This window comes from Balaenoptera borealis (genome assembly GCF_965194805.1).
Source record: "Balaenoptera borealis genome assembly, chromosome: 4".
Taxonomy (NCBI): domain Eukaryota; kingdom Metazoa; phylum Chordata; class Mammalia; order Artiodactyla; family Balaenopteridae; genus Balaenoptera; species Balaenoptera borealis.
In genome coordinates, this window is record NC_138861.1 from 64,650,297 (window position 1) to 64,671,438 (window position 21,142).

Consider the following 21,142-nt stretch of genomic DNA (forward strand, 5'->3'; position numbering starts at 1 on the left):
TATCTTTCTGAGGCAGGTTTATGTCTATATATGTGTGTATATGCTGTATCAGAGAAATGTCATTGCTATTACTTTGTACTTATATTAATTTTTTTCCCTTAGATCTTGTAAGGCCACGAGATACATACCAATTTTGTGTTGAACATGGTGAATTGAAAGTATATAAAACATTGGATACACCATTTTTTTCTACTGGAAAATTGATATTAGGACCACATCAAGAAAAGGGAAAGCAGCATGTAGGCCTAGACACATTGGTGAGTGTATTTTTCCATATATTTATGTTTTGCTCTTGGCACAACTCTGATTTGTTGGACTTGATGAAGCGTTAAAAATGCTGTTTCCTCAGAAATGATATATGATTACTATAGTGCACAGATAATTTTTTAGTTGTTTTCATCTGTTTAAAGTCAGTCAACCAATGGCTGTTTAAAAGTACTTGTTCTGTGCATAGCAGTGTAGCCTTGAGATTCAGAAGTTTAGGGAATGGTCTTTACTTAAAAGAATCCTTGAAATTAGGTTTGCAAACAAATCATTAGAATTTTAGAGCTGGAGGGGATTATTGAGATTAAGTGTAACAGCAGATTGAGGACTGGGAGCTAGTTGCTTCAATAAGTATTAAAGAATATATTACTGTATATAGCAGTATTATTGGCTGAAGTTATAATGAGACTCAAGGTGAGTCTCTCTTCTCTGAGTCTGTCTCTCTGTCTCTTTCTCACTGGAGACACATGCCCCTATAACATTGTATTTATATCAGATAATTTTTGCATTTTGAATTTGAAAATGAAAGATTTTGAAAATCACCAGATTTTAAGAATATTTAATATTTTACCAGCATTTAAAAAATGTTACATCTGAGGTACATCTTTCAGTAAGTAACATTTCAGGAACCTATGAAATCATGGTTCAAAACAGTTCTTTTTACTGATAAAATGAAAGTAAGCCCAAAAAGGAGAAACAGAAAGAGCATCAGGACCCTTCAGTTTATATTAACTAAGAAGGGCAAATCAAGGCAGGGAAAGGAAAAGATACACATAAGAGTAAAAGAATAATTTATTGCTACATCAGTATAGTATGTAGAATCCAGATCTAAAGTATTTAAAAATATTCTTTAATCCAATCTTAAAATGTCATAAATCTCCAGGTGGTATTAAAAGAGTAAATATAACATATTAAACTAACTAAAGTAATAGATAATCCCTGTGTAATCATTAAGGAACAATTAATAATGAAAATAAGCATTATGAAATATCATCATTGAACTCACTGTAGTTACCCATTAAGCTATAATGCCTTTATTCCTTTAAAAAAGGAATATTGAATAGTAAATGTTTGGAAGTGTTTAACCTGTCTAACATTCAAAGGAATCCATACTAAAAATAAAGGATACTTTATAATTACTGAGTTAATAGAAATTAATGGAAAACTGTTTGTAGACTTTCACCTATGAATGTCATTTCAGAATTTTTTCCTAGGAAAATAAAAGCTAGGGAAGCTGAACATATGTAGCTCTTTATTTTAACATAGACAGTAATTGCAAAAATTGGAAACCACTGAAATGTGTGCTGCAGGAAAAAAATGGTTATATTTATATTTTGACTTAGTAATAAGATAAACCATTATATATGATAATCAGTTATATAGCACTTACATGTTCCAGGTGCTATACTAAACATTTTTATATTAATTTAAGTATATTATTTTGCAGAAGAGCCATATAGGAACACCTTTAGGATAAACATTTAAGGAAACTGCAAGGTAGAAAATTCTTTTTATTTTTTTCTGAGTAGAAATTAAAAATGAAAATGACAGAACCTTGAAGGAACTATAGAAAATAACATGTCAGTAGGTGATTATAGTTTATTTTTGTTTCTTCTAAATATTGCCTTTAACTTTTTATAATGAAAACTAGACTTAAAGGTTTTTTTAATAACAAGGGGAGTATTTTTACAGTTTTAAAAAATGAAGCACACTTTTAAATATATGCTTTTGAGAAACAAAAGGGCAAGATGGAGAACCAGCATAAGCCATTAACTCTTTCTTTCAAACTCAGGTCTAGATAATGAGTAAGAGAGAAAGTAGCAGTGGTAGATTTGTTAAATTCAAACCACAGAAGAATGAACAAATTAACTATGGGAGTTTGTTGTGGAGCTCTCCTAGAAAACAAAAGGGTATTAAGAAATGGGAAATATTGGGACTTCCCAGGTTATCCATTGGTTAAGAATCTGCATTCCAATGCAGCAGATGCAGGTTCAATCCCTGGTTGGGGAACTAAGATCCCACATGCCACGGGGCAACTAAGCCCGTGCGCCACAGCTAGAGAGAAGCCTGCGCATTGCACCGAAGAGCCTGCGCACTGCAGTGAAGGATCCCACATGCTGCAACTAAGACCCGATGCAGCCAAATAAATAAATAAATAAATAAATAAATAAATGTTTTTTTTAAAAAAAAAGAAATGGAAAATATTAAAGTTAAGTGATGTGGAAGACCAGTCAAAAACCAGAAGAGAGAAAAAACCCAAATAGATCACAAGGTAGAAATATATGAAAAACTAGACAATAATTGTTCCAGAGGTAAAAAATCAAAAAAGTAATAGCAACACACTTAAAGGAACCAGAGTTCCTTAGGAAATGTCTGATTCCAGGCCTGGGACTGAGCTTGGAATATTTATCATACCTGATAGCAGACTATCAAAGACCATTAGGATTGGGTCATAAGGTCTCAGGATCCAACTTGAAGATGCTCTCTCTGCACAAAGATGTGAAAATTTGAGTATCAGTAAGAATAACTTCATTGGATTGATACACATCAATTATATCTAAATCCATGAATTTGTAAGGCTACTACAAAAAGAAAAACTTAATTCATCACTGTCGGAGAATTCTAGGAAGCCAACTCACTTTGACAAATATGGTAAGTAAAGGAAAATAATTAAATATTTATTCTGCTGTTCTTATATAAACTGTACTACTAGGTAATCAAATAATAGATGAGGGGAAGTTTATCCTTTTTAGAAATAGTCCAATTAATAAATGAAGACTGAATGTTAGAATGGACTATTACCATTTTACAACACCCAATAAACTATTGGTTCTAGCATCACTGTCTACTAACATCTAAAAAGAACACAACCAGACATTATGTGCCTCCTGATGGAAGAATACAACACTGTCTATGAAGTAGTCTTGCCTTCCCCACCTTCTTTAAAAAAAAACAAAACAAAACCCACACACAACACCACCTGAAGTTAAGTCCTTAGATCTAACCACCAATTTACAGGAAATAAAGAATAGCAGACTTTTCAGATGACAACCTGGTGTTGTAATAAGCAAAATCCAGCTGTGTAAAGATTTTTAAAACAAATTTTCCTGCTTGATTTCTTTAATAAATAAGGTGCAAGGAATAAAAAAGACAACCACGTGGAATGTATAGAGATCAGGGTCCTCAACCATGGCACTATTGACATTTTGGACTCAATAATTCTTTGTTGTAGGGAGGCTATCCTGTGCACTGTAACAGGTTTAGAAGCAACCCTGGCCTCTACGCACTAGATTCCAGTAGTACCCCTCTAGTTGTGAGAATTAAAAATGTTCCCAGACATTGCCAATTGTCCCCTGAGGGACAAAATCACCCCCAAATTGAAAACCACTCAATAGATTGAGTGCTTTAAAAGATAGATCAAGCACTGACCATATGTGACTCTTATTTGGATCCCAATTCAAACAAACCCTTAAAAATAAGACATTGAAGAGACAACTGGAAATTTGAATATTGACTGGGTGTTTAACACTAAATATTCGTTTATTTTTATGTGTGACAACAGTGTTGTCATGTTTTAAAAAAGGACTTTGGTCTTTTAGTACACATTGAAATATTTACAGATGGTTTATGATGCTGGGCATTTATTTCAAAATAATACGGAATGGGGGAATCAGACTTTGAAAAGAGCAGGGTATAAGGGTTCAATATTTATTTGTGGGAGTTCATCATTCTATTTTTGTGTATTTCAAAAGCATTCTTAGTAAAATGTTTGCAGAAATGGGGAGAGGTGTGCGTAGAGAGCCAAACTGAATAGATAAGGAAAAAACATCTAGAAATACATGCTTGACTTTCTGGGTAGTGTGTGTGTTCCTTTTTTTAGGCAAATTTTTTTGGATGTAATAAATATATTTATTTTATTAAATTATAAAAATACCTTTAGAACCACTTTAAGAACTTTTTTTCCATTGAGAGAGTATATTGTAGTGGCTAAGAACATGGATTCTGGAATCAAAGTACCTGAATTCAAATTCCAGCTCTTCCATTTACATTGTGACCTTGGAAAGTTACACTTCTCTGTGCCTCATTTTCTTCATCTGTGAAAAGCTATTAAAATAGTACTATCTCATTGGTAGATGCATACATTAAATGAGTAAAAATGAAGTGCTTAGAACAGTGGCTGGCATGGGGTAAGTGCTGGATAAGTGCTAGCTGCTCTCGTTTTTCTGGTATTTTAGGCTCATTTTACAAAAGTGGTAAGAGAAAAAGGAGGAGGAGGCATAATTCTCTGAGACAAAATATTCTTGATGGCTGAATCTCAGAATTTGAATCTCAAAGTTTGAAGGCCCTACATTTTGTATTTAGTTGTCAAAAAAACAGGTCATTGCCAGGTGCTATCTATATATAAAATGTAGAATTTGCTGTGTTTGAATATGGAAGCCTCTATGACTGAGCACTATATTTATCCTCTTTTACTTTCTTAATGTTGATGCTTGTTTAAATGTCCTTTTTTTTTTTGCTTTTTGTTCTCTCTTTGATTCATCAGTCAGATTAAGTTACATATACCAAGCATGTAACCTTTAAAGAGGTGTACATAAAACCTAGCTATTTTTCTAGTATAGCTAAGTGATATTCTTTACAATGGTTCTGAATTTTCATAAACTGGTAAATAATAAGGAAGAACAAAAGAAATTTTTTCCTGTAGTAGTTTTCTATTACTGCTTTAACAAATTACCACAAATTTAAACAGCTCTCATTTATTATCTCACAGTTACGTAGGTTAGAAATCAGGTGGGCTTGGCTGAGTACTCTGTTTAGAGTATCACTAGGCTGGAATCTAGGTGAGAGATCTGTATTCCTCTCTGAAGGCTTTTAGAATGAATCTGTTTCAAATTCATTCAGGTTGTTGGCAGAATTCAGTTTCACGTGGTTGTAGGGCTGAGGTTCCTGTTTCCTCACTGGTTGTTGGCTGGGGTGTCTAGAAATAGTCTACACTCCTTGACTTATGGCTCTCTTATCTTCAGTGCCAGCAACCGTGAAAGCCCTTTTCATGCTTCAAATTTCTCTGACTTCTCCTCTGCTTCATCTCTCGTCTGCTTCCAGTAGGAAAATTGTCCACTTTCAAGTAAGGTTTATGTAATTAGATTGGGCCCATTTAGGTAATCCAGGATAATCTCACCATCTCGAGGTCTCCTTTGCCATGTGATATAACAAATTCTGGAGATTAGAGCATGGATATCTTTGGAGGGCCGTTATTCTGCCTACCACATTTACTTTAAGTTTCTTTGGAGTGTAGTTGTTGTGGTGTTACAATTTGAAATGAGATTTTAATTTTTAATTTTACAGATTTTTTATGTTGACTTTGGTGACCTTTTATGTACCTTACACGAAACACCTTATGTAATAACAACTGGAGATTCATTCTATGTTCCTTCAGGTAAGAATAATTAAAAACCTTTTCTTTCGCATAGTTGAATACTTATATAGTTGCTCATGAGCACCATCAAAATGGAAGCCACAGTGGTCAAAATGAAGCATGATGTGACTGATGCCAAAGAAGTTTGGTGCATGTTTTCTTTGAATTTTTTTTATTAGATAAGTATATCAGTGTTTTGGTACATGAAAATTGAATGAGTTGCTAATTGCTGAATATAAAAATAGAAGACACGTTGTATCCAGAGTAGAAAGAAAATTATTCCCCTATGTTATCTCAAAGACATTATGTAGTCAAACAATTTTTAGTTGGTTATTTTAAACATACAGAATAGTGTGCTTCATCAGCTATTAGAGCACAAGTCTTTGGAGATAGGAATTTTAATTTGTTCATTTGTTCATTCATTTATTCATTCAACAAATGTGATTGAGAGTCTACCAAGCATTGCTCTAAGAGTGTGGGATACATAAAAAAATCCCTGCCCTCATGGAGCTTACATTCTAATGGAAGGAGACAATAATAATAGCTGTATTTATATAGTCCTTTGTATGTGCCAACACTGTTGTGAACACAAACAAATGAATATAACAAAACAGAATCAGACTCATAGATACAGAGAACAAACTAGTGGTTACCAGTGGGGAGAGGGGTAGAGGGAAGGGGCAAGATAGGGGAAGAGGAATAGAGGTACAAACTACAAGGTATAAAATAAGTAAGATACAAGGATGTAATGTATAGCACAGGGAATACAGAAAATATTTTATAATAACTTTAAATGGAGTATGATCTATAAAAATAATTGAATCACTGTTGTATACCTGAAACTAATATAACATTGTAAATCACCTATACTTCAATTAAAAAAACCAAAAAAAAAAACACCCCAAAACATGATTGGGTTCAGAGGGAGATTTTTTTTCCTATCTGCACCCTTGTCTAATTTGTTTATGCATTCATTATCAAAATGATGTGAAATTTACATTGTTTTAAGCTTTATCTGGATCACAGGTGGTCCTTGGATTTTTCAGTTCATGGAATTAAATAAGAGTTATTTGACATTAGATGATTTTTTTTAAATTTGATACTATATATTGTAATAGGTCTTAGTGATGACTAAACATTTAATCAAAAGGAAATGATTCCTATGGAAATAATTTTTAATTTTCTTATCACTTTATTTCTAGGTAATTATTACAACATCAAAAATCTCCTGAATGAGGAAAGTGTTCTTCTTTTTACACAGATAAAAAGTTGAAAGATGAAGCAAAGTTTAAATATGTGTGTATATATATATTTACATACATACATATAAAACACATTGTGTAGTTGAGATGTTGTAATTATTTGTAATGTTTTAAAATATTCAGGCTTGTGTACTTGTTTCAATAAACATTTCAAACTTCCATATGTATCTTCTAATTTTTCCACAAATATACACGTAGCCTGTAGTGATACCCATATTCATAGTATTTTAATAACATGAAAGGAATACCAAAATCACTGCTCCCAGTGATATACAGGCATACCTTGGAGAGGTTGTGGGTTTGATTCCAGACCACCACAATAAAGTGAATATTGCAATAAAGTAAGTCAAGAATTTTTTGATTTCCCAGTGCGTATAAAAGTTACGTTTACACTGTACTGTCATCTGTTAGGTGTGCAGTAGCTTTATGTCTAAAAATTAATGCATGTAGCTTCATTTAAGAAATACTTTATTGCTAAAAAATGCTAACCATAATTGATACCTTCAGTGAGTCATAATCTTTTTGCTGGTGGAGGGTCTTGCCTTGAGGTTGATGGCTGCTGACTCATCAGGGTGGAGGTTGCTGAAGGTTGGGGTGGCTATGGCAATTTAAAAAAATAAGACAATAGCTTTTTTCTGGTTATTGCGGTATGAGGCACCATGAGCAGCAAAGTCTCCCACAACACCCTGTACAAGGCAGTGCAGAAAGTCCTGCACGGGAACCAGTGCAAGCGCCGGAAGGTTTTGGAGATGGTGGAGCTAAAGATCAGCCTGAAGAACTATGACCTCAGAAGGACAAACCCTTCTCAGCACCGTCAGGCTTAAGTCCACTCTCTGTCCCAAGTTCTCCATATGTGTTTTGGGGGACCAGCAGCATTGTGATGAGGCCAAGGCTGTGGATAATCTCCCACATGGGCATTGAGGTGTTGAAGAAACTCAACAAGAATAAGAAACTTGTCAAGAAGATGGCCAAGAAGTATGATGCCTTTTTGGCTCCAGAGTCTGTGATCAAGCAGATCCCATGAATCCTGGGCCCAGGCCTGAATAATTCTGGCAAGTTCCCTTCCTTGCTGACCCACAATGAGAACATGGTGACCAGAGTTGATGAGGTGAAGTCCATGATCAAGTTCCAGATGAAGGAAGTGCTGTATCTGACAGAGGCTGTTGCCCACGTGAAGATGACAGATGATGAGCTGGTGTACAGCATCCACTTAGCTGTTAACTTCCTGGTGTCATTGCTCAAGAAAACTTGGCAGAACGTACAGGCTTTGTACATTAAGAGCACCATGGGCAAGCCCCAGCACCTATACTAAGGCACAGCTTAATAAACCATACTGCCACCGGTAAAAAAAAAAAAAAAAAAGACAACAATGATCAATTGCTGCATCTATTGACTTCCTTTCACAAATGATTTCTCTGTAGCATGCAATGCTGTTTGATAGCATTTTAAGTACAGTAGAACTTCTTTCAAAATTGGAGTCAGCCCTCTCAAACCCTGCTGCTGCTTTATCAACTATAAAATTCTAAATCCTTTGTCATCGTTTCAACAGTCTTGTCATTTCTACAGTCTTTCCAACATCTTCACCAGGTATAAATTGCATTTCAAGAAACAGCTTTCTTTGTTCATCCTTAAGAAGCAACTCCTGATCTGTTAAAGTTTTATTAGGGTATTGTAGCAATTGACACATCTTCAGACTCCACTTCTGATTCTAGTTCTCTTATTATTTCCACCACATCTTAAGTTCCTTCCTCCACTGTAGTCTTGAACCACTCAATGTCATCCAAGGGTTGTAATCAACTTCTTCCAGACTCCTGTGTTCATGTCAATATTTTGACTGCTTCCCACAAATCATGAATGTTCTTAATGGCATCTAGAATGTTGAATCCTTTCCAGAAGGTTTTTGAATTACTTTCCTAGATCCATCGGAGGAATCACTATCTATGGCAGCTATAGCCTCCTGAACTATATTTCTTAACTAATAGACTTGAAAGTCAAAATTACTCCTTGATCCATGGGCTTCAGAATGGATGTTGTGTTAGGAGGCATGAAAACAACATTAATCTCATTGTGCATGTCCAGTAGAGCTCTTGGGTGACCAGGTGCGTTGTCTGTGAGCTGTGATATTTTGAAAGGAATCATTTTTTTTCTGAGCAGTAGTTCTCAACAGTGGGCTTAACATACTCAGAAAACCATGTTGTAAACAGATGTGCTGTCATCTGGGCTTTGTTGTTCCATTTATATATAGAGTACAAGCAGAGTAAATTTAGCATAATTCTTAAGGGCCCTAGGATTTTTGGAATGGTAAATGAGCATTGGCTTCAACTTAAAGTCACCAGCTGTTTTTCCCCCTAAAGAGAGTCAGCCTGTCCTCTGAAACTAAAGCTAGACATTGACTTCTCCTCTCTAGCTATGAGTCTTAGATGGCATTTTTCCCAATATAAGCCTCTTTTGTCTACACTGAAAATCTGTTGGCTTAGTGTAGCCACCTTCATGAATTATCTTAGCTAGATCTTCTGGATAACTTGCTGCAGCTTCTACATCAGTACTTGCTTCACCTTGCACTTTTATGTTATGGAAGCAGTTTCTTTCCTTAAACTTCATGAATCAACCTCTGCTGGCTTCAGACTTCTGCAGCTTCCTTACCTCTCTCAGCCTTCATAGAATTGAAGAGTGTTAGAGCCTTGCTCTGGTCTAGGCTTTGTCTTAAGAGGATGCTGTGGCTGGTTTGATCTTCCGTCCAGAACACTAAAACTTTTTCCATGTCAATAAGGCTCTTTCACTTTCTTATCATTCATATGTTCACTAGAGTAGCACTTTTAATTTCCTTCAAGAATTTTTCCTTATCTTGGCTATTGTGAGTTATGCTGTAATGAACATAGGAGTGCAGATATCTCTTCTAGGTACTGATTTCATTTCCTTTGGATATATATGCAAAAGAGGGATTACTGAATTGTATGGTAGTTCTATTTTTAATTTTTTGAGGAACTTCCATACTGTTTTCCATAAAGGCTGTACCACTTTATATTTCCACCAACAGTGTAAAAGAGTTTCCATTTCTTCACATCTTCACTAGCACTTGTTATCTTTTACCCTTTTGATACTAGCCTTTCTAACAGATTTGAGGTGATAAGCCATTGTGGTTTTGATTTGCATTTCCCTGATGATTAGTGATGATGAGCATCTTTTCATTTACCTGCTGGCCCTTTGTAATGTCTTTTTTGGAAAATGATCTCAGTTATATATGAAGTCTAAAAAAATCACATTCATAGAAGCAGAGAATAGAGCAGTGGTTACCAGGGGCGGGGAGGTGGAGGAAATGGGGAGATGGTTGCTCAGAGGGTAGAAAGTTGTAGTTATGTAGGATGAATAAGTTCTAGAGTCCTAATGTACAACATGATGACTATAATTAATACTCTATTGTATACTGGAAATTTGCTAAGAGTAGATTTCAAGTGATCGCACCACATACAACACACACACACGGAAAACTGTGTGAGGAGATGGGTATGCTAATTAGCTTGACTGTAGTAATCATTTCACTAAGTATATCAAAACATGCTGTACACCAAGCATTCCAGTCTAACTCAGAAATGATGCATGCACAGGGTGGACTTGAGAGAGCATGGCAAAAAGTGAAAGCCAAGGGGGACTTGAGAACTGGCTGCAATGTTGAATATATCACCCATCTCACACAGAGAACAGTTAGCAGAGGGTAGAAGGCTTATAGACTCAAAGTGTGTGATGTTGACTTCTGTCCAAATCATTAGCTGACTATTAAGCTGTTCAGAGACAGAGGCTACCCCTGGGGAGCCAGGATAAAAATTGAAATAAAGAATTTGAAAAAATGAGCAGAGACAGCCGGTAGCTCCACATCACAGGCCAATAGATTCCACAGTTTGAGTACGGGCAAGATGATAAAATAAAAAACACTCCTTAGGTGTAAAACATAGTCTAGAGTTGCTATAATAAATTACCTAAAATGTCCAGTTTTCAGCCAAAAATTATTAGACATGCAAAGAAATAGAAAAGTGTGAAACGTACTAAGGGAAAAAATCAGCAGCTAATGGAAACTGAGTCTGTATGGGCCTAGATGTTAAATTCGCAAATACTTCAATCAGGAATTAATAGACAAGCTCAAAGAATTAAAGGTAAAAACGTTAAAAATGAGTCAACAGGGCTTCCCTGGTGGCGCAGTGGTTAAGAATCTGCCTGCCAATGCAGGGGACACGGGTTTGAGCCCTGGTCTGGGAAGATCCCACATGCCGCGGAGCAACTAAGCCCGTGAGCCACAACTACTGAGCCTGCGCGTCTGGAGGCCTGTGCTCCACAACAGGAGAGGCCGCGACAGTGAGAGGCCCGCGCACCGCGATGAAGAGTGGCCCCCACTTGCCGCAACTAGAGAAAGCCCTCACACAGAAACGAAGACCCAACACAGCCAAAAATAAATAAATTAATTAAAAAAAAAAATGAGTCAACAGAAAAAAATATGTAAATTATATATATAATCTACAGAGAAATATAGACTATAAAAAATAACCAAATTTGAATTCTAGAGTTACAAAGCATGACTGAATTAAAAATAAAAATTATTAGATGGACTCAACAGCAAATTTGAGGTAGCAGAGATCATTTGAAGATAAATCAATAGAAAGTATACAAAGAATTTTAAAAGATTGAAAAAATGAACAGAACCCTAAAGACCTGTGATACAATGACAAGCATTCCAACATGTATAAAGGGAGTTGGCAAAGGAGAGGAGAGAAAGAGAAGAGGAGACAAAATTTTTGAACAATAGCTCCAAACTTCCCAAAGTTGATTAAAAACATTAACATTTAGATGCAAATAGCTCACCCAATCACTAGTAGGGTAAGTAAAAAGAGCACCATAACTAGAAACAACATAGTCAAAATGATAAAAGACAACTCCTGAAAGGAGCCAGAGAAAATGACTCATCACATAGAAGGGAACAATAATATGTTTAACAATGGACTTCTTATCAGAAATGATGGAGGATAGAAGATAACGGAATGACACAGTCAAAGTGCTGGAACAAAAGAAACTAAACCCAGAATTGTATATCAAGTGGAACATTCATTCAGAAATGAAGTCAAAATGAAAATAGGTATAAAAAAAATTGAGAGAATTTGTTGCTAATAGACCTAACCTGTAAGAAATACTGAAGTTCTTAAGGCTGAAAAGAAACACACCTGATGATTAGTTAGATACACAGGGTGGAATGAAGAGTATCAAAGGTATTAAATATAAAAGATTGGTTATATGTTTTCTCTTAATTGAAAAGATAATTCAAAGCAATAATTGTAACACCAACTTGTTGGGATATATAAATACACAAATATATACATATTATAATCTACACAGCAATGATAGCACAGATTAAAAGGGGAAAAGAAATGAAGCTACATAGATGCAAAGTTGCTGTATTTTTACCAAAATGAAGTTGGCGGTGACCTGACAGAGACTAGGATAAATTTAACATGAATATAGAAATATCTACAGCAGCCATTAAAGTAATAACTCAAAAGATACAAATTCAGGAGTTGGTGTGCCATGCAGGCAACAGTGGCATGGGGCTGAGCCAGGTGTGGGCTGTCTTCTTCGACCTGGACAACATACTCATCGACATGCCCAGGGTGAGTCGGAAGGGCATGTTGGAGGTGATAAAGCTCTTACAATCAAAATACCATTTCAAAGAAGAGGCTGAAGTCATCTGTGACAAAGTTCAAATTAAACTCAGCAAAGAATGTTTTCATCCTTCTAATACATGCATTACTGACCTCAGGACTTTACACTGGGAAGAAGCAATCCAGGAAACCAAAGGTGGTGCAGCCAATAGGAAACTGACTGAAGGATGTTATTTTCTGTGGAAATCTACATATTTGCAGCATATGACACTAGCAGATGTCAAAGCCATGTTTACTGAACTTCAAAAGGAGGTCTGCCTACTTTTATTAACAAATGGAGAAAGACAGACCCAGAGGGAGATCGAGGCTTGTGCCTGTCTGTCCTATTTTGATGCTATTGTTGTAGATGGAGAGCAGAAAGAGGAGAAACCAGCACCTTCCATATTTTATTACTCCTGTGATCTCCTCGGAGTACAGCCTGGGGACTGCGTGATGGTTGGTGACACACTAGAAACCTATATTTAAGAAAGCCTCAATGCAGGGCTGAAGGCAACAGTCTGCAAAGATAAAAATGGAATGGAGCCATTGAAGTCATCCCCCATGCCACATTATATAGTTTCTTCTGTGCTAGAGTTGCCTGCTGTCTTACAAAGGGTAGACTACAAAGTCAGTATGTCAGCTTAAAGCACAGAAAGGGTTATGCTTATGAATTTTAGGGTCAAATTACAGGGTTTGAACTAAGAAAAGTTAAGGCATTCTGTACACTATGACCCAGTTCTAAGAATAATTATACTTGTGTAATGGCCAACCAACCATTGACTGGTATTTATATCTGAAAATCCAGTGTACATTAATACAAGTTGATTTTAGTAGTGTAATCCAGAAAACTTGAAGTATATTTGTTAATCTGTGGCTTGAGATTTTTTTTTTTAAAAATTGTTATTAATCTTTTAGCATCTTGGATCTATGAAGATACTAAGGAGGATAACATATATGGATGCACAAATGTAGATTTCATGTTTTGGCTTAAAAAGATATTTTTTAAAAATAGGTATTCTAAAATATGTATAATAGAGATTTATTAGAGCAGTTGGACCTGGTTAATATGAAATAAGTACCAAGTCACATGCAAATCAAAGCATATTTCATAGTGAAATTATTTTTGTATTTTCTGTTTTTAAAACGTACCATATTTTTGCCTACTTTGAATGTATACTTATGAATTTAATTTTTCTGCATTACCTTTGGGGTAGTGTAATTTTCCTATGGTGTGTACATGACCAATAAATTCCTCCAGTAAAAATCAGCAAATGGTGCTCCTTTTCCATTACATTTTCCCATCTTTCCAGAGTGAGCTTATAGGTTCCTGTTAGTCTTTACCTTTTATGGAAGTACTGTTACTATCTTTTCCCAGGTACACAAGTGGTTTGAGGGACTAGTCTGTCTTGCTGTGGATGAGTACAAGCCACGTGGCACCAGAAGTCATTTTCCTTCTGTGGCCACATCAGAGGGGAATTGCCTTGGTGAGGCCTAATCATGCTGCACCCCATCTATTGCCTACGGACTGAATAGCTTCACCCATATGATGAAAACCAATAGAAAATTAGGTTTTGCTATGAACCATTTCCAGAGTGCCTTTTAATACTTGACTGGCTCTTTTTGGTGTTACCATCTGCCTTAAATCTCCTGTTTTTCAAATTTTGGGAACTATGTGATTGTTTCACAAATTTCTATATCCATTTCAGGGCTTGCTTTGAGCTTACTAATTAATGACTCCATAGTGAGGCATCTTGCAACTAGAAAAATTTCTCAAGAACATTAGCTAGAAAGTCTCATGATATCACGAACCAAACTTAGAGTACTATGGTTAATTAAAGAAAAAAGAAATAATGTTTGGATTGTTTTTTGGTAGGGGTTTTTTTTTTTTAACTTTTGTATGGGAAACTACTAATGTAAAATGTTAGATTGTTGGGATAGCTATGGTTCCTTCAAGTATCGTACCAAGAACAGGACTCTCTGCCATTGTGCATATGTCTGTTGTGCTTACTTCTCATTCTTAATTTTTTAAAATGTGATTGTGCCTTTGACTGTCCAGGGTGTTGTTGCTCTGAAGCTGAATGTGTGTGAACAGGGAATGTTTGTGTATAGCTCTACGAGGTGCGGTGCCCATGTGATCTCAATTATATTGTAGCTGTTTTTAAAATTGTTAAGTTGGAGAATCTTGCAGAAAAATAGTTGTGTGCATGATTTCTCTAGTGGACTGATGTGTGATGCTGAGGGCTTGTCCTTTCAGCTCTCCCGCAGGACAGGTCTAGGCATGGCATGTTCATTATGCTCCCTGAGAAGGTTCATTGCTCCAAGATAATAGGAGCAGATCTCAACACAAGAACACCTAGGATGTTAAGTGAGCAGTTCTTCAGCAAAAGTGATCTGGGAGGGATGAAAGAATTGAGTTTCCTTGTCTTCAGTTTGTATTCTAGACAGTGCAGTAATGCAATATTACATTCCATTTGCACCGTTTCTTAGTGAAGAACTTTGTGGTTTTCTGCCTTCTGAGTGGGATGTCACAGAAGATATTAAGAAATCTTGGAATAGACCTATTCTTTTATTAATAACTTTTTTAAGAATAATATTTCTTAAAATTAAAAAAATGATGTAACAGGAAAAAAAAATACAAATTCAGAATATTTAAAATGGTACACTAAAAAGATTGTCTAACCCAAAATAAGGCAGGGAAGAATAAAGGAATAACAACAAAACCCCACGAGACATATAGAAAACAAAAAGGAAAATGGGAGATATGAATCCAATCTTAACCAATATTTGCATTAAATGTGAATGGATTAAACACTCTAATCAAAAGGCAAAGATTGTTAGACTGGATTTTTAAAATTCAAGATCCAAGCATGTATAAGAGCCATTTTTAATTCAAAGACACAATAGGTTGAATGTAACATGACAGAAAAAGATCTACTGGTGTACCATGTTTTATTGTACTTCACTTTACTGTGCTTTGCGTGTTACATTTTTTTACAAATTGAAGGTTCGTGACAACCTTTTGTTGAGTAAGTCTATCAGCATTATTTTCCCAACAGGGTTGTTTTTAAACTAAGGTATGTACATTTTTTTTTTAAATTTATTTATTTGTTTATTTATGGCTGTGTTAGGTCTTCGTTTCTGTGCGAGGGCTTTCTCCAGTTGCAGCGAGCGGGGCCACTCTTCATCGCGGTGCGTGGGCCTCTCACTATCGCGGCCTCTCTTGCTGTGGAGCACAGGCTCCAGACGCGCAGGCTCAGTAATTGTGGCTCACGGGCCCAGTTGCTCCGCGCCATGTGGGACCCTCCCAGACCAGGGCTCGAACCCGCGTCCCCTGCATTGGCAGGCAGACTCTCAACCACTGCGCCACCAGGGAAGCCCTGGTATGTACATTTTTAAAAACCATAATGCTGGGCTTCCCTGGTGAAAACATGACTTTTATATGCACTGGGAAACCAAAAAAGTCACGTGACTTACATGCTCGCTTTATTGTAAATTTGCTTCATTGTGGTGGTCTGGAACTGAACCTACCATATCTCTGAGGTATGCCTGTACCAGAAAAACAGTAAATAAAAGACAGCTTAAGTGGCTATAGTAATACCAGAGAAATAGACATTAATATGAAAATATTACAAAGTGATATTTCATAATGATAAAAGGGTCAATACAGCAATAAAATATAACAACAATAAATGAATATGAACCTAACAATACAGTCTCAAAATATATGAAGTCAAAATTGGCAGATTTAAAAAAGAAATAGATATTCAACAGAATGAGTTATCAATATTTCTATCCATAATGGAAAGAAAAACTACACAGAAAATCAGTAAGAATATAGAAGACTTAAACAATACAGTCAACCAACTCTTTCTAATAGATAACAGAATATTCTACCCAACAACAGACAACATATTTGTTTCTAATACACATGGAACATTCTCCAAGATCATACTGTGGATTATCAAACAATCTAGATAAATGTTAAAGTATTGAAGTGTACAAAGTGTCCACATCAGGGGATGGCAAATAACACCTACAGGCTGAATCCAGCTCACTGCATTTTGTATATAAAGTTTTATTGAAACATAACCACATTTATTCATTTACCTATTGTCTGTGGCTGCTTTCATGTTTCAACAGCAGAACTGAGAAGTTGCAATAGAAACCACATAGCTGTCAAAGGCTAAAATTGTGGAAAAACTTAGCAAATCTCTGAATTAGTAATCAACACAGAGAAACAAATTTGGGGAACTCTCAAATAGTTGGAGTTTATAAGAGACACTTCAAAATAACCAATGGGTTATTTAATTTAAGATATTAGAAAATGGCTTAAATTAAGCAAAACCAAAAATGGCATATTAAGATGCAGCTTTAAATGGTTGAATTAGAAAGGAAGAAATTTTACAATAATCTAAGCATCCAGCTTAAGAAGCTAGATAAAGAAGAGCAAATAACACCAAAGTATGCAGAACACAGTAAATTATAAAGACCAGATCAAAAATCGGTGAAATATTAGAAACAAAAAGACAGTAGAGAAAAATAAGTGAAACCAAAAGTTAATCATTTTGAAAGAACAACAAAGCTGATAAAAGCTTAGCAAGAATGAACAAGAAAAAAAGAAAAATAATTATATATCGTAATCTGTGCTCCAGATACTGTACTAAGCATTTTTGTATTAAATTAAGCATGTTTTATGTCAAATCTCAAGAAAATTGTTGAAGGAGAAAATATTATAAACTTTATGCAAATCAAGTTGAACATTTAGATATAGGCAAATTCAAAACTGAATTTATCAAAACTAAAGAGATAAGAAATCTGAATACTGTGACACTTATTAAAGAAGTTAAAACCATAATTAAACATCTTCCCATAAAGCAAACTCCAGGCCTGGTTGATGTTACTGGTACGTCTTTCTACCGTTTGAGAAGGAAATACTATCAATCTTTTATAAACTCTTCCAGAGATTACCAAAAGAATGAATAGTTTCTAACTCATTTTATAAGGCCTGTATACCTTGATACCACCACTTGACAATGTTGTAATAAAGAAAACCACAGATAAATATTCCCTCAGGGACCTAGATACACAAAAAATTCTTAAAATATCAAGAGATTGAATACAGCAATATATAAATAGAATAGTACATCATGACAAAGTGGGCTTTATTCCAGAAATGCAAGGGAGATCAAAATTTGAAAAAACTACTTCACCAGGTGCTGAATTATAAATGAGAAAACCATATGATCATTTTAATAGACACAGATAAATAGATTCTTGATTTTAAAAAGAGAACTCAGCAAACTAGAAATGCAAAGAACTTCCTCAGTCTAATAAAGGAATTTTTTTTAAGTTTACAGCCAACATTGTACTTTAAGGTGAAATGAATGCCATTAACGGTGGCCACAAAGCAGGATGGCTATTCTCCCTGTTTCTATTCAATACTTTGCTGGATGTCCTAGCCAGTACAAGTCAAGAAAAAGAAATATAAAGCATAAAGATTGAAAGGAAAAGTCAAAATGTCTGTATCCACAGGTGTGATGGTATATATAGAATACATTCATAGAAAATCTTAAGCAATCTTAAAAAAAAAAGTGATAACTAGTGAATTTAGCAAGATCATAGAATAAAAGTTAAATATATAAAAATCACTTGTACTTCTAGATATCAGCAAAAAAAACTTTGAAAAATGAAATTAGAGAAATAATATAATTTACCATAGCATCAAAAAACATGCAGTGCTTACCAATAAATTTAACAAAAGATGAACATCTCTATTTTGAAATTATAAAATAAGACCAAGAGAAATATAAGAAATAAATGAAGAGATATATCATGTTCACTGAAGTGTACATAATGCTGGTTTAGATGAGAATTCTTCCCAAATTGACCTAAAGATCAATGCAATCCCAATCAACATCCCAGCAGGCTATTTACATAGTAGATATTGAGAAGCTAATTCTAAAATTTATATGCAAATTCAAAGAACCTACAATACAATTGGCAAAACAATCTTGAAAATCTTGAACAAAATTAGAAGACTCACAGAGTCTTTTTAATAAAGACAACTGGATGTCCATATAGGATAAAAATTGATCTTGACCCCAACCTGACACTATACAAAAGAAACTAATTCAAGATGGATCATATAACATAAAACATAAGAGCCAAACATAACATAAAATAAAGCTTATCTTCATAAACAGATATTTCAAACCTACTTGGAATGGCTAAAATTAAAGACTGATAACACCAAATGTCAACAAGGGTGTGAAGCAAATGCAATTCACATAATTTGCTGGTGGGAAATGACTTTGGAAAAGTGTTTGGCGGTTTATCATAACATTAACCATATACTTTAACCTAGCAATTCCATCATAGGTATCAACCCAAGAGAAACAAAAGCATATGTCCATTTATAAACTTGACAAGAATATTCATAGCAGCTATTCATAATAGCTCAAAACAGAAAACAACCCAAATGTCCATCCAGAGGAAAATAAAGTGATATGTTCATATGGAATACCACTCAACAATAAAACACGAATGAACAACTGATAGACATACCATGGTGCATGAATATTAGCCATTGTGCTGAGTGAAAGATTTTATGAGTCCATTTGGATAAAGTTCTAGAACAAATAAAACCTATCTACAGTGATAAATAGAATAGTGGCCCAAGAGATGGAAGTGGAGTTGACAGGAAAAGACTTGAACAGAATAGGAGTGACAAAAATTTTGTGGGTTACTTAGGTGTAAGATGTACTTGTCAAAAACTCATTGAACTGTACTTATGCATTTGACTGTAAATTATATCAATAAAATAAATGCTTCACTTTAAAAAAAAATCAAGCCATTGCAGATGACTGAGCAAAATTCTGGCCAGTCTAAGTAAAGATGGAAATACATCCAGTCATATAACTCTTAACTTGGGAAAGTAAGTATACCAGTTTCTCTAATGATTAAAAAAATTTATTCATATACCAAGCTCTATAACTTCTTTTGGAGACATTGAAGAATATAGTGGAAAATGGCCTAGCAAGTTTCACATGAAAAGAAATACATTTGCATTGATTTTTAAAATAAGAGCAAAATTTAAAGCATACTGTTGAATTATAATTCTGACAAATGGAACGAAGATTTTCTGGTTCATATGAGGATATTTAAAATAACTTCAGGAATAGCTGCTAGCAGTTCGTTTCTGACATTTAACTATTTTCTCCCCTAAAACTCTTTAGTTTTCTATATATTTTTAGTACATCTGGTAACATTAAGAAGAAAGCCTTAGTTATTCTCTAATGATCTTTCACACTGACTCTCCTTTTAAGAATGATGGGTTCTAAGCAGAAGCATTACTGTGAAACCTACAGGTTTCAGAGAGGGCATGGCCCTGCCTACACTTTGACTGCAGACTGATAGCCTCCAGAATTGTGAGACAATACATTTTTCTTGTTTTAAGCCACTTAGTTTGTACTATTTTGTTACCACAGCCCAAGGAGAGTAATATAGATGTACCTTTTACTGTAGTTCTCTGTTGAATTATTTTGATTAATGACTCTAATAATTAGAAAAGATTTTTTAATGAATGGACATATTAATCAGATCTCTTCTGACAAAGAGATGTTCTATTCAGTATATACAGTAGAATATTACTCAGTCTTTAAAAAGAAGATCCTGCCATTTGTGATAATATAGGTGAACCTGGACTATATTATGCTAAGTAAAATAAGCCAGGCACAGAAAGGCCTCACAGAATTTCGCTCTGCACATTTGCAGCCAGTTACTCATCCAAACTCTGGGTCTGTGATGGCTAATACAATAGCCAGAAACCACATGCTGTAGACATTTAAGTTTAAACAAAATATTTAGTTCCTTAGTTGCACTTGCCATATTACAATGGCTCAATAGCCACACCGTGCTGGTGGCTACCATAGTGGACAGCACAGATATATATATTTCCATCATTGCAGAAAGTTCTACTGCACAGCATTGCTCTTGGGTACCCCATGCATATTTCTGGAGCTCTGTTTTCAATACAGTTTTCTCTTCTCTGATATCCTGCTCCACAATTCCAGCTGTCTCAACAGCCCCAAATTATAATCTGTTTTTTCTGCCCAGCGAGACTTCTGCTCTGTTTGAACTCTATCCTGTATCCAGTTTTGAAAAGCACATAAAACTAGGTGACTTTGGAGCCAACCTTATGCCTTTCAAGAATCACAGCCCTGCACTGTTGTCCAAGGCCTGCACCTAGTTACTTTTTATATTTTGCTAGTTTATAGTTGGGGAGGGAGAGCAAATCCAATAGACATCCATCATGGCAATCACCCACAAAAGTTTCATGATGCTTGTAATAGTTCATTTTAATTGTCAAGTAGTATTCCAAGTTTTATCTATTTACTTGATGAATGGATGTACCTTTCATCCAGTTTCCCTCAATGGTTACATATTATGTAACTATAGTACAATGCCCAAAATAGGAAATTTGCCTGGGTATAATGTGTATGTGTGTGGTTGCATGTCATTTT

At 35.1% G+C, this 21,142-nt stretch overlaps 1 protein-coding gene and 2 pseudogenes across 7 annotated transcripts in view; all 3 read left to right on the top strand.

Moving 5' to 3' along the window:
- The window catches only part of CENPC (centromere protein C), a 90,019-nt gene extending 82,921 nt beyond the window's left edge, over positions 1-7,098 (top strand). For 4 of the 5 annotated variants that reach the window (XM_082390129.1, XM_082390131.1, XM_082390130.1 and 1 more), the window contains 3 exons: positions 103-257; positions 5,608-5,698; positions 6,880-7,098. In XM_082390129.1, the coding sequence (XP_082246255.1) occupies positions 103-257; positions 5,608-5,698; positions 6,880-6,950 (317 nt within the window). In that variant the 3' untranslated portion in view covers positions 6,951-7,098. The remainder of the gene's footprint in view (positions 1-102; positions 258-5,607; positions 5,699-6,879) is intronic. The other variant, XM_082390133.1, reaches the window with a different exon arrangement.
- A 500-nt stretch (positions 7,099-7,598) lies between these two features.
- LOC309627916 (large ribosomal subunit protein uL1 pseudogene) lies at positions 7,599-11,424 on the top strand (annotated as a pseudogene). Its single transcript has one exon. The product of its transcript is annotated as a large ribosomal subunit protein uL1 pseudogene (transcript).
- Positions 11,425-11,556: 132 nt separating this feature from the next.
- LOC309627903 (N-acylneuraminate-9-phosphatase pseudogene) lies at positions 11,557-15,702 on the top strand (annotated as a pseudogene). Its single transcript has one exon. The product of its transcript is annotated as an N-acylneuraminate-9-phosphatase pseudogene (transcript).
- The last annotated feature ends 5,440 nt before the right edge of the window (positions 15,703-21,142 follow it).